General features: G+C 43.4%; 1 protein-coding gene across 3 annotated transcripts in view; it reads left to right on the top strand.

Annotated features, from left to right (window-relative positions):
* ppp3cb (protein phosphatase 3 catalytic subunit beta) overlaps positions 1-12,517 on the top strand; it is an 87,973-nt gene that overhangs the window by 46,696 nt on the left and 28,760 nt on the right. For all 3 annotated transcript variants that reach the window (XM_033012847.1, XM_033012845.1, XM_033012846.1), the window contains exons 6-7: positions 3,721-3,860; positions 3,952-4,029. In XM_033012847.1, the coding sequence (XP_032868738.1) occupies positions 3,721-3,860; positions 3,952-4,029 (218 nt within the window). The remainder of the gene's footprint in view (positions 1-3,720; positions 3,861-3,951; positions 4,030-12,517) is intronic.

The following is a 12,517-nucleotide window of genomic DNA, read 5'->3' as shown; positions in this document are numbered from 1 at the left end:
GGTTGCAGGGAACATCTCGGTGCAATACCCTCCACCCCAGGTCCCCAAATCAAGAGCACAGTGAGTGGCTCAGCGGTAGAGTTGCTGCCTTACAGCGCCAGGCACCCAGGTTTGATCTGGACTATGATTTATTTCTGTACGTTCTCCCTGTGACCACGTGGGCTTTCTCCGGGTGCTCCGGCTTCCTCCTACACTCCAATGGCATACAGGTTTGTAGGTTAATGGGCTTCAGTAAAAATTATAAAAATTATCCCGAGTGTGTAGGATAGTGCTAGTGTACGGGGTGATCGCTGGTCGGCGCGGACCCGGTGGGCCGAAGGACTTATTTCCACACTATCGCTAAAGTCTAAAGAGTGAAACAGAGTCTGCTCTCACTACTCTAATTTTGTGTGTCTGTGTTCTCTGTCCTCAGAAGCCTTTAGATCACCCATATAAGTTACTTTGTCCCAGCAAAGATGTTTGAATATTCAGCTGTCTTGGCAGCTACATTATACTCCCATTGTAAATATGTGATTGTGCAGTTACTTGTCTGTACTCACATCCTTCAATTATAACCATCAAAACGATAGTTAATCATTTATTGTTGTCTTTGTGTTTAAAACATATAAACCTGATGTACTTTGAGTTTTAGAAGGTCTCCAAGAGAATGTAGGCGAAAGGAACTGCAGATGCTGGTTTACAAAAAAAGACAAAGTGCTGGGGTAACCCAGTGGGTCAGGCGGCATCTCTGGGGAACATGGATAGGCGACGTGTTGTGTCGGGACCCTTTGTCAGACTGATTACAGTAGGGGGGGGGGGAAGAAAGCTGAAAGAGAGGGCGGGGGCAGGACACGATATGACAAGTGATAGGTAGATACAGCAGGTTTTGATGTCAGATGGTTGGGCAAAGGCATGAGTGGCAAAGACTAACAGTGAGATAAGGAGAGGCTTGAAATGTGAAATTCCTCTTCTGGAGGGTCCCAAGGGTCTCATGTTCGTCCTGAAACAGACACAATCAGTTTCCCTTTACTAACATTCTCCTCCGCTTGGCAGAACTTGTCATCGCCCTCAACAACTTCTCTTCACTCCTCTTACTTTCTTCAAGTTAAAGGTGTAGCCATGGTCCACAGCTATGCCTGCCTTTATGTCGGTTAAGTCGAACAATCCTTGTTCCAAACATACACCGACACCACCCTCCAATTCTTTCTCTCCGCAACTAGTTGGTTCACTCATCCCTTCCCACTCAAGCCATCCCTTTCCCTGCAACTGCAGGAGATGCACCTGTCCCAAAACGTCCCCCATCCCATCCACCCAGGTACCTTCGAAGCAGTTCTGTCAAATAGAGGTTTACATGCATCTCCTCTAACCTCGTCCACTGCATTCGGTATTCCCGGTGTGGCCTCCTTTACATTGGTGAGACCAAGTATAGACTTGGCGACTGTTTCACTGCAGACTCGCGCTCAGTCTGCCAAGGCCGACCGGAAACCATTTTAACTCAACTTCTCATTCCCACACTGACAATTCCATTGCCAGAGTGAGGCCACACGTAAACTGGAGGAACAGCATCTCCTATTCCGTTGGTGTAGCTTACAACCCAACAGTATGACGTTGAATTCTCTAATGTAGGGTAACTAATCTACATCCACCCTCCCTCTTCGCTGTGCCACACCCAGATGCACACCCATTTCTTTCTTTCCGCTTTCCCCCCATCCCCTTCCACCTTCTAGATTCACATTTCACACCTCCTTATCCCCCACATTTTGTCTTTTCAATGCTGGCCTTTGTCCAACATTGTGACCATCAAACTGTCTCCCCTCACCAGTATCCACCTATCACTTGTCAGCAATGTCCCGTCCCCACCTCTCTTCCAGCTTTCTTTTCCCTTCTGCAATCAGCCTGAAGAAGGGTCCCGACCCAAAATGTCACCTCTCCATGTTCTCCAGTGATGCTGCCTGACCCGCTGAGTTACTGCAGCACTGTGTCGTTTTGTTTCAGTTTTCAAGCAAGCCTGTTTCCCATGATAAATAGAGACTATTTTACCAACCAGCTTCAGTCCCAGAGCGACTCAGTTCAAAACTGTCAACATTTGCGGGAAAAGTGCAAACATTGCTCCTTTAAGAAACTTAATCCCTGTGGAGTAATTTGGTGTCCAACTGATAATTTCCAGTCCCTTGATCCTTTCTCGCAGAAAAGTGTTGATAGTTTTGGCTTGTATTTTTTTAACCATAAATGATTACTATTTTGTTTTATGTCTAAGTTTGGTGACACTGAAGGGGAGATTTCTGCTTTCCCCAGTGCTTCCTGATACAAACTCACTTTACATGGTAACCACTTCTCATGGGAACCACTTCTCAACATTTGATACTTTTCGTCACCTCCTCAAAAGGCTAATACCACATGAGTTCTACATTTGTGACCCATTCATTAACCTGTTCCTTTGGTTCCGGTGACAGTTCTGTTTTCCCATGTTCCGTTTTCTCGTGATGTTAGTTGAATCCATCTAATTTAATATTCACCACAAATACAAAAATAAGGAACTGCAGATAGATACAAAGTGCTGGAGTAACTGAGCGGGACAGGCAGCATCTCTGGAAAGAAGGAATGGGTGACGATTCAGGGTCGAGAACCTTCTTCAGACTTCAGGAACTGCAGATGCTGATTTACAAAAAAGGATGCAAAGAGCTGGAGTAACTCAGCTGGTTCAGCAGTTTCCATGGAGAACATGGATATGTGACGCTTCGGGTCAGGATGCTTCCTCTTCCTAGCCCTTAATGCCACCAAGACTAAAGAGTTAGTTGTTGACCTCTGAAGCAAATGGGGGGGAAACACTACTCCCTACAATCATTCTGAAGAAGGGTCCAGACTCGAAACGTCACCCATCCATATTCTCCAGGGATGCTGCCTGACCCGCTGAGCTACTCCTGCACTTTGTGTCCATTCACCACCAATATATGGACACAATCGTCAACATTTCTGGTTTTACAATTATTAATTAAGTTCCCCCCCCCCCCCCCCACTTGAATACAGCACGGAAAATCTACAAATTGACCGACAAGCAGTTTAGTATTTGAAAGTGAAAGCTACATTAACCGATTTATTTTGGAACCTCACAGCCACCATTTGAACCAATGTTTCAGTTGATCTCTGCTCTGGAAGTGCCTTCCAATATTTTTATATTCATTCATGGGGTATGAATGTCTTAGTTTAGAGAGTTAGTTTAGAGATACAGCGCGGAAACTGGCCATTCGGCCCACCGAGTCCGCATCGACCAGCGATTCCTGTACACCCTACACACTGGGGACCATTTACAATTACACCAAGCCAATTAACCTACAAACCTGCACGTCTTTGGCGTGTGGGAGGAAACTGGAGCACCCGGAGAAAATCCATGCAGTCACGGGGAGAACGTACAAAGTCAGCTCCTGTAATCAGGAACAAATCCAGGTTTCTGGCGCTGTAAGGCAGCAACTCTACCGCTGCGCCACCGTTTCGCCCCAAAGATAACATTTTAACGTGCAACAAAATTATTCCTGAGATGAGATCATTCTCCCACCCCCCCTCCCCTGAACCTACTGTTTCTGCAAAGAAAGTAGTTGCAGAATACCATTGGATTGAGGTTGTGACTTGGCGATGACAAGGACTTGGGGATCTGTTTCTAAACCAAGTAGAAGTTGGACGTAGCATTCAGTTGGGATTACATTTGATTGCTGACTCTTGTTTTCCTGGTACGTCTCTTCACAGTTAGATAGGTTTAAGGAGCCACCTGCCTTTGGGCCAATGTGTGACTTGTTGTGGTCAGATCCTTCAGAGGACTTTGGAAATGAGAAAACACAAGATCACTTCAGTCATAATACAGTGCGGGGATGCTCCTACTTCTACAGGTGAGGCAGACCCATGATTTATTCTACGCATTAAATCACGGATTTCCTTCTTTTAAGTAAACTTATTCATTGAACACTTTTTTTGTTTCAGCTATCCAGCTGTTTGTGAATTTTTACAAAACAATAATTTGCTATCGATTATTCGAGCTCACGAAGCCCAGGATGCAGGGTAAGAACATTTCCATTTAATCGATAAATAAAAGAAAGAGATACATTTTCAATGCAAACACCTATACTTGAAAACAAAAATGTTAGAAATACTCGGGAGGTCCGGAGGCATCCCTGGAGAAACAGTGTATTTATGATGTCAAATAAAAGGCACAAAGTCTGGCAGCATTTCTGGAGAACATGGATTAGCGATGAACATGGATCCTTCAGATTTCAGAATTCATGATGTCGATGATCTGTCAGGAATAGGAAAAGTTAGAATAGGAAAAGTTAGAAATCAAATATTTGACAGTTCATAGAGACATTCGTGCTCTGTGTCATTTGGCCTCTGTGGGTCCGTAGTAAGCTACCAACATTTGTTCTACCCACTACCTCTTCTGTGCATCCTAAAGCATCTACGTCTCTAGTTTGATACTGTCCTCGGGTGTTGTCTGTGTGGAGTTTGCATGTTCGTCCTCTGACCCTGTGCATTTTCTCCGGATTCCTCTCACATGGTTCAATGTTTACTTTATTATCACGTGTACCGAGACAGTGAAATACTTATTTTGCAGACAGCTGAGCAAGACTATCACTGTACATAAAGCACCAGCCCCCAGTTAGTACAGGATGTACAGAACAGCCCACTGAATCCATATGCAAGGGGAACCATTTTGGTGCCATTTCCCAGTCCCAGCTGCAGCCGGCCACAAAGGCCCGTTGCAGCCATCGCCTCCATTCCGGTTGTCCCGCAAACTGTTGTCCCTCGCCTTGCACAGCCCTTCACAACCCAAAGACGTCCAGGTCCATAGGTTGTTGCAGGTTATGTTTGGTAATTAGCCTCCATAAATTGACCCTGCTGTGCGACAAAAAATAATCTTCCTAATCAATTAAACTATGCCTTCCCTAAAGGGAATGGATGCGAATGGGGAAATAACATAAAAACTAGTGTGAACTGGTGATGATCAATGGTCAGTGTGGACTCAGTGGGCCAAAGGGCCTGTTTCCATGCTGGATCTCTAAACTAAACTGAACTAATTCAAACAAAAGGTGGACACAAAATGCTGGAGTAACTCAGCGGGACAGGCAGCATCTATGGAGAGAAGGAATGGGTGACATTTCGGGTCAAGCCCCTTCAGACTGATGTCAGGTTAGTGGGCGGGACAGAGATAGAATGTAGTCGAGACAGTAAGACTGGTGGGAGAACTGGGAAGGGGAAGGGGATGGAGAGAGAGGGAAAGCAAGGGCTATTTAAAGTTAGAGAAGTCAATGTTCACGCTACCCAAGCGAAATATGAGGTGCTGTTCCTCCAGGACAGAATGGTCAGATTGGGAATGGGAGGGAGATTTGAAGTGCTGAGCAGCGGGAGATCAGGTAGGTTAAGGCGGACTGAGCAGAGGTGTTCAGCGAAACAATCGCCGAGCCTGCGCTTGGACTTGCCGATGTACAGGAGTTGGAACAGCGGATAAGTAGATGAGGTTGGAGGAGGTGCATTCAAACAAATGATCATTGACCTGAAACATTAACTCTTTCTGACTACAAATGTGTGTCAATCGGACCTGATAAATATTTCCACCATTTTCTGTGTTTATTTTAGATTTCCACCATCTGTGGCTCTTTATATATTTAGCTCTAAAATAAGATTCCACACAGTATGCACACTGAATCATTGAACCATGAATTTATAATTTATAACTTGAGAAGATGAAAGGATGGGATGTTGATTTATAATGGACAGTCTGTGCTGGTGTTGATATTTTAAAAATCCTTCATAAACCTGTTCTGCTAATTTGTTTCGGATTAGTCTTGTCAACAGAAACGTGGCTGCATTCTACCCTAATATCTTTGTGTTACTGTGTGTGTAAAACCAGGCAATTTTGTGCTCCTGACAACGATATCTGGTTAAATATGGGCTGGGTTGAGCTAGACTTTTGATGCACTTTATAATGGAGGTCATTAAATATCTGGTGTAAAGTTTTACACATGGAAATAGCCACGTGAGTTTTCAGCTCTTATGGAGCCAATTCTCTTATTGGTGAACTTAATTCCTGACACATTACCATTGGAAAATTCACATTACTAACCTGTGTACCAAGATGGCAAAAATTATATTGGGGGCGGCACAGTGGCGCAGCGGTAATTGCTGCCTTACAGCGCCAGGGATCCGGGTTCAATGCCGACTACAGATGCGGAGTTTGCATGATCTCCCTGTGACCGCGTAGGTTTTCTCCAAATGCTCCAGTTTCTTCCCTCACTTCCAAGAAGTACAGGTTTGTAGGTTAATCAGCCAGTAAAATTATTATTATTATTTTTTTTAAATTTGTATTTTTATTAGAAGCAGTGTACAGTAGTATAAACCGCGGCATGTGGCAAACATTTTGTGTGCAACGTCTATTTTAAATTTAACAAGAAAAAGGTAGATCAAGAGAGAGCGAGAGAAGAAAAGAGTGAAGGAAGTAGTGATGTGTAAACCCCTAGAGTGCCAGATGGGCAGTCCAGGGGTGAACAAGTGATAGCCTGGAGAAAAATAAAGACAAAATCACATACAACTGTAAAAAAAAAAGAGAAAGAAAAGAGAAAAAAGAGAAGAAAAAGAAAACAAGAAAGAAAAAAGGAACCCTTGTGTAGGGATATACCTGCTTCATATCTTACCACACTCATCACCCAGTTCGTGAATCGGCTTATTTTCAGAGTTGTGTCGCACCATACTATGCTTGTAATAAATCAATGAATGGAGACCATATCTTTAATAAAGCTTCAGTAATATTATAAAGAGTGTAGGTCAGTGCTAGTGTACGGGGTGATCGCTGGTCCGCGTGGTCTTGGTGAGTCAAAGGGCCTGTTACCTCACTGTATCGCTAAAGTCTAAATCTTCTAAATCTCATACAAACAACATGCATCACTGATATGGGGAATGCATTATAATAACCTTTGCAATGTTAGTTTCAATTTACAAATGTTCACACATTAAGGCAGTAGTCCGAGCTGATTTTGGATCTCTCAATGTTATGATACATATATGATACAAGTGCAAAGTTGCAGCTTCAAACACCATTTCTATTTTTGCAACTAAATATCCAGAGGTAACCGAGCATTGGACACTGCATTTAAAATCTATAAGCTATGGGGTTAGCTGGGATCACGTACAATGTGACAGCTACGTTTCACAGTCGTCGGAGGGCATAGTTTAATATTGCATCTCTTAATTCAGCAATTGATTAGGAAGATTATATTTCATTACAGTTTGATTGACGTTTATATTCTTCAAGTCTTCGGTATTCATAAATGTCACACAATCTCTACTTGAAATTGATCCTTCAGTGGGCTGATTGATGCATCTTGATTGCATCTTCAAGTCCTCTTATTATATTTCTGTTTCATCAGCAATCATTTCTGTTCTGTTCAACTATCAACTGATACTTGTCCTTCAAGAGCTCGTATTGCAAAGTTGTCCTGAGTGCGAAATCTCTTTGAAGTGAACTGAATTTTGCCAAGATTGTAATGCTTTCTAATTTCCCCTTCCGTTGGTCTAATTTACTTTTTCCTCATACCATGTAATACCTCCATCGGAGACGAGGAAACACTTTTTCTCACAGAGTGGTGAGTCTGTGGAATTCACTGCCTCAGGTGGAGGCAGGTTCTCTGGATGCTTTCAAGAGAGCTAGATAGGGCTCTTAAAAATAGCGGAGTCAGGGGATATGGGGAGAAGGCAGGAACGGATTGTGGATGATCAGCCATGATCACATTGCATGGCTCGAAGGGCCGAATGGCATGCTACTGCACCTATTGTCTATTGTTTATTGTCTCAGCATAACTGGAGGACAAGGGCGAATTAACGTGTCTGATATCTCATCTAGATGTAGAGTCAAATAGTCATATAGCATGGAAACGGGCCTTTCGGCCCAACTTGCCCATGCCAACCAAGACTGCATCTATGCTAGTCCCATCTGTCCATGTTAGGCCCTCTAAATCTAAATGAAATAATAATAATAATAATAAATTTTATTTATGGGCGCCTTTCAAGAGTCTCAAGGACACCTTACAAAAATTGAGCATGTAGAGGAAAAACATGTAAGGGGAATGAAATAAATAGTAGAGACATGACTAGTACACAAAGTAAAGAAAGAATTCAATACAAAACACAGTATGAGGCAATTAATGCACAGATGAAAAGGGACGGGGACGTGGGGCTAAGAATAGGCAGAGGTGAAGAGATGGGTCTTGAGGCGGGACTGGAAGATGGTGAGGGACACGGAATTGCGGATCAGTTGGGGGAGGGAGTTCCAGAGCCTGGGAGCTGCCCTGGAGAAGGCTCTGTCCCCAAAACTGCGGAGGTTGGACTTGTGATCTGTGATCTGTAAATGTAGTCTTAAGGGCCTGTCTCACTTAGCGATTTCTTCGGCGACTGCCGGCATCATTGACTGATGTATCAGGTCACGGAAAAATATGCGGCGTGATGACGTATGGCGCAGCGGTGATGCGGCGTGATGACGTTTGACACCCGGTGTTTTTTCAAGCGTCGCAACATTTTTTTTGTCGCCGCTGGATTTTGAAATGATATGACGCCGGCAGTCGCCAAGTGGGACAGGCCCTTTACTTCACAATCGTTCTTTCATTGAGGCTGGAATACTTGTAACAATATATCATCTCGACTGCAGATTGTTTTGTCTCCAGAATCCATGAAAGTTGACCATTATGATAAGGCAAAAGAAGGCCAAAGCATTACCATCCCACTAAGTTCTTCAGCTACAATTACTGTCAGAAGCTGTTGGTGTGTTCACTTGAGTTTGCAAAGTCAGTGGTTCTCTGGTGCTGCCGAGCAGGGTTTTAAGGAGACAATTACTTCTCTGCGGCACGGTGGCGCAACGGTAGAGCTGCTGCCTTACAGCACTAGAGATTCGGGTTCGACAATGACTTTGGGTTCTGTCAGTAAGGAATTTGTATGTTTTCCCTGTGACCGTGTGGGTTTTCTTCAAGTCCTCCCACACTCCAAAGACGTAGGTTAAATGACCCTCTGTAAATTGTCCGCAGTGTATAGGATAGTGGAAGTGTACAGGGTGATCGCTGAACAGTGGGCAGAAGGGCCTGTTTCTGTGCTGTATCTCTATCTTTCTAAATCTCATCCATAGCTCTGTACCATCTTCTATAATGGCAGCCAAGAGTTACTGGTGCAGGCTGGTGTTGAGAGATTGATCTACAAGATCATATCTGTGACAATCACAGAGGAGTTTCTTTATACGACTGCTGGTAAAATCCTCATAGAGTTCTGTTAAAAAGACTGTTCACTCACCTTGAGGGAGAACTGCTTCCATAAAGTCACTGTGGTTTCCGCAAAGGGCCTGAAACAGTAGACATGACCATCACGACAAAAACTGCAGCTAGTTCACCATGCTGAGAACTATTTTCTGCACTCTGATTTTTCCCTTTGCACTACCTGTTGTACCTGAGTTTGGCTTGATTGTATTTATGTATAGTATGATTTTATTGGCTAGCATGCAAAACAAAGCTTTTCACTGTACCTCGATACACTTGACAATAATATCTCTGTTCAGCTTTGTCAATATCATGAAGGATTTTGACAATATTGGCTGTGACAACCTTTGGAAGGTGATGGCAGAATGCTGTTACCCTGAAAGGTTCATCGCAATTATCTGACAACTTCACGTTGTGGCGGTCAGAGTAATGCATGACAGAGCGTCCTCAGACCCATTTCTGGTCGCAAATGGTGTGAAACAAGACTGCATGCTTGCCCCCACAGAGTTAGGGGTGATAGTGCTGTCTGATTCCTACCCTGACAAAGGAGGTGGCATCATCCTTGGATGCAGGACTGATGGTAGGAGGCAGTCAGCCATAACCCAAATGGGACAAACCACCTGAAGGGACTTCTCTTTGCTGATGATTGACTGCTCAATGCAAGCCCACAAGCTGAGATCAGGGAAGCTCGGACAGATTTTCTAGTGGCTGCGGCAACCTTGGCTTCACAATAAGTACAAAGAACACGGTTTCTTCTCAGCTGTTATCAGGCAGCTGAACCATCCTACCACAACTAGAGAGCACTCATTGGAGACCCTCGCACTATCTTTGATCGGACTTTACTGGCTTAATCTTGCACTAAATATTATTCATGTTATTCCCTTTATCCTGTGTCTGTACACTGTGGATGGCTCGATGGTAATCATGTTAGTCTTTCTGACTGGATAGCATGCAACAAAAGCTTTTCACTGTACCTCGGTGCAGGTGATTATAAACTAAACTAAACACAGTACCAAACATTCTTGAGAATGGTCAGAGGCGTGCAGCGGTGGACACACACCTTGGCAGCACTCTCTCAAGTTCTATCAACGTTGATGGAAAAGTCACTAACAGGATAGCAATAGCCAGCTCTGCTTGGGAAGACTGAAAGTGGGTAAATGAAATAGAATTGGCCTACAGACCAAGCTAACTTGACATTGTGTGTCAATGGGCCTGTTAGTTCTGTTCTATACTCTTCAATGTTCCATGAAGGTGTATCTATCATGTGTTGATATACTTTATGCTTGCCACACAAGACGCTGTCCATCGCAGCTGACGCAAGTCAGCTTAACCACTTTCACATAACCTGTCTGCAAAATATTTCACATCGTCAAGTATTTGGGGCAGCACGGTGCCACAGCGGTAGAGTTGCTGCCTCAGCGCCAGAGACCCGGGCTCGATCCTGACTACGGGCGCTGTCTCTACGGAGTTTCTACATTCTCCCTGTGACTGTGTGGACTTTCTCTGGGTGCTCTGGTTTCCTCCCACATTCCAAAGACGTGCAGGTTTGGATGTTAATTGGCCTTCTATAAAATTGTTCCTCATGTGCAGGAGAGAACTAGTGTACGGGTGATTGTTGGTCGACACTGACTCGGGTGATGTCAAAGGGCCTGTTTCTGCGCTGTATTTCTAAACAAATGCCAAGACAAGATTCCAGACAAGATTCGACACTAGACAACCCTCCCCAACACCGACACACTGCCTAAAGAATCAAAGATCATGAAGGCAAGACTTGTCTTGAAGATGACTGATGACAGAACACTAACGCAACTGCTTTCTGGAGCGATGACTCAGGGCAAACATTTCCGTGGTGGATCGAGAATGAAATTAAAAGACGCTCTTAGAACATCCCTGAAGAGTTTCAGCATTCAGACCTCACTGGGAACAATTCATTTGGCGGCCAGCATAATGAGCGATGCCCGAACAAATGAGGAAGCTCAGATTGAGGAAATTAAAGAGAAATTCAAATCAAGAAGTGCTGATACTGCTGTGTCCCAACACCTGTGTGAAAGGAATTTTAGACCCAGATTGGTCTGATCAACCACTTCCGCAGAAATCACACACAAAAAACTTGATGTAATGTTGCATTTTCAATATAGAGTACTTGACTGTAGTGGCAGATTTTTATATCGTTCAAGAGATTGCTCCCTCTAGCCACTAAAGAGACTACATGGCTTTAGGAGAATGTCGCAATACGCATGTGAGCTCTCCGTGAGACCTTCAGTGCTTCTTCACGGATAAATCTTCATCACACAGTCTTTTGATTAATAGTTTCTTTATTGTTGAAGAAAAACAATAAGATATACATCCGACCTTATACTCTGACTCGTACAATTTAATCTTCGTCAAACTCCAGCATATCGCTTTAAACGTTAGAAAACTCCTCGTGTCTCGGTAAAACTTCACATGGTCGAAGGGTGTTCCTTCTCCATGTAGCTCCGAGCTAAACTAAAAACTAAGCTTCTGCGCAGAGAAACCCAGCACCAAACACGCCCTTGACTACGTCATAAATCCCACCCACATAATAACGGGCCATCTAAAATTTATAGACAAATGCCATAATTAATGACACACAAATAAGCCAAATGGCCAAGACATTGACTACTGAGCCGTATCGGACAACTTCAATATTCTAAAATTGCAATGTTGCCCACAAAATAAATATAGACTAGAAGCCATCGTCTTATTCGAGGACGTGATGAACAAATGAAATATTAATCAGCTTGTTACTTTATCAGTATTCTAGCTGATTGACTTAATTTTAGTACAGTAACATAAATCACAGAATCATAAAGTAAAGAAACATTTGGCCCACAATATCCATGCTTCTTTCAAATACCTTCCTTATACTGTTTAGAGGCACCTAGCTGGTAGCGTAACATGTCCTGGTGATTCAAGTCGTTGTATAGTTTAGAGTTACGGCATACGATAGAACTTTATTTATCCCAGGAGAGAAATTGGTCCGCCAGCAAGATACATGGAACATGAAATTAAAGTGATGATTGGGAAATCCAGGATTTTGGATATGCAAAGATTGGGGGGGGCGGGGGAAGGTGTGCTTTGCTTTGTAAAATACGGATTTTTAAAAATTCGGCCCGACTTCCTGTTTCATTTTGCTGCTTAAAAAATGCAAGGATATAAAAAGTCGCACTGTAACTATAAAAATTATAGCAGATTAAATCTATTAGTATTTTAAATTTCAAGATCTGGATGATTATTGT

Source organism: Amblyraja radiata, chromosome 37 (genome assembly GCF_010909765.2).
Source record: "Amblyraja radiata isolate CabotCenter1 chromosome 37, sAmbRad1.1.pri, whole genome shotgun sequence".
NCBI lineage: Eukaryota > Metazoa > Chordata > Chondrichthyes > Rajiformes > Rajidae > Amblyraja > Amblyraja radiata.
This window is presented reverse-complemented; position numbering and strand designations above follow the sequence as displayed.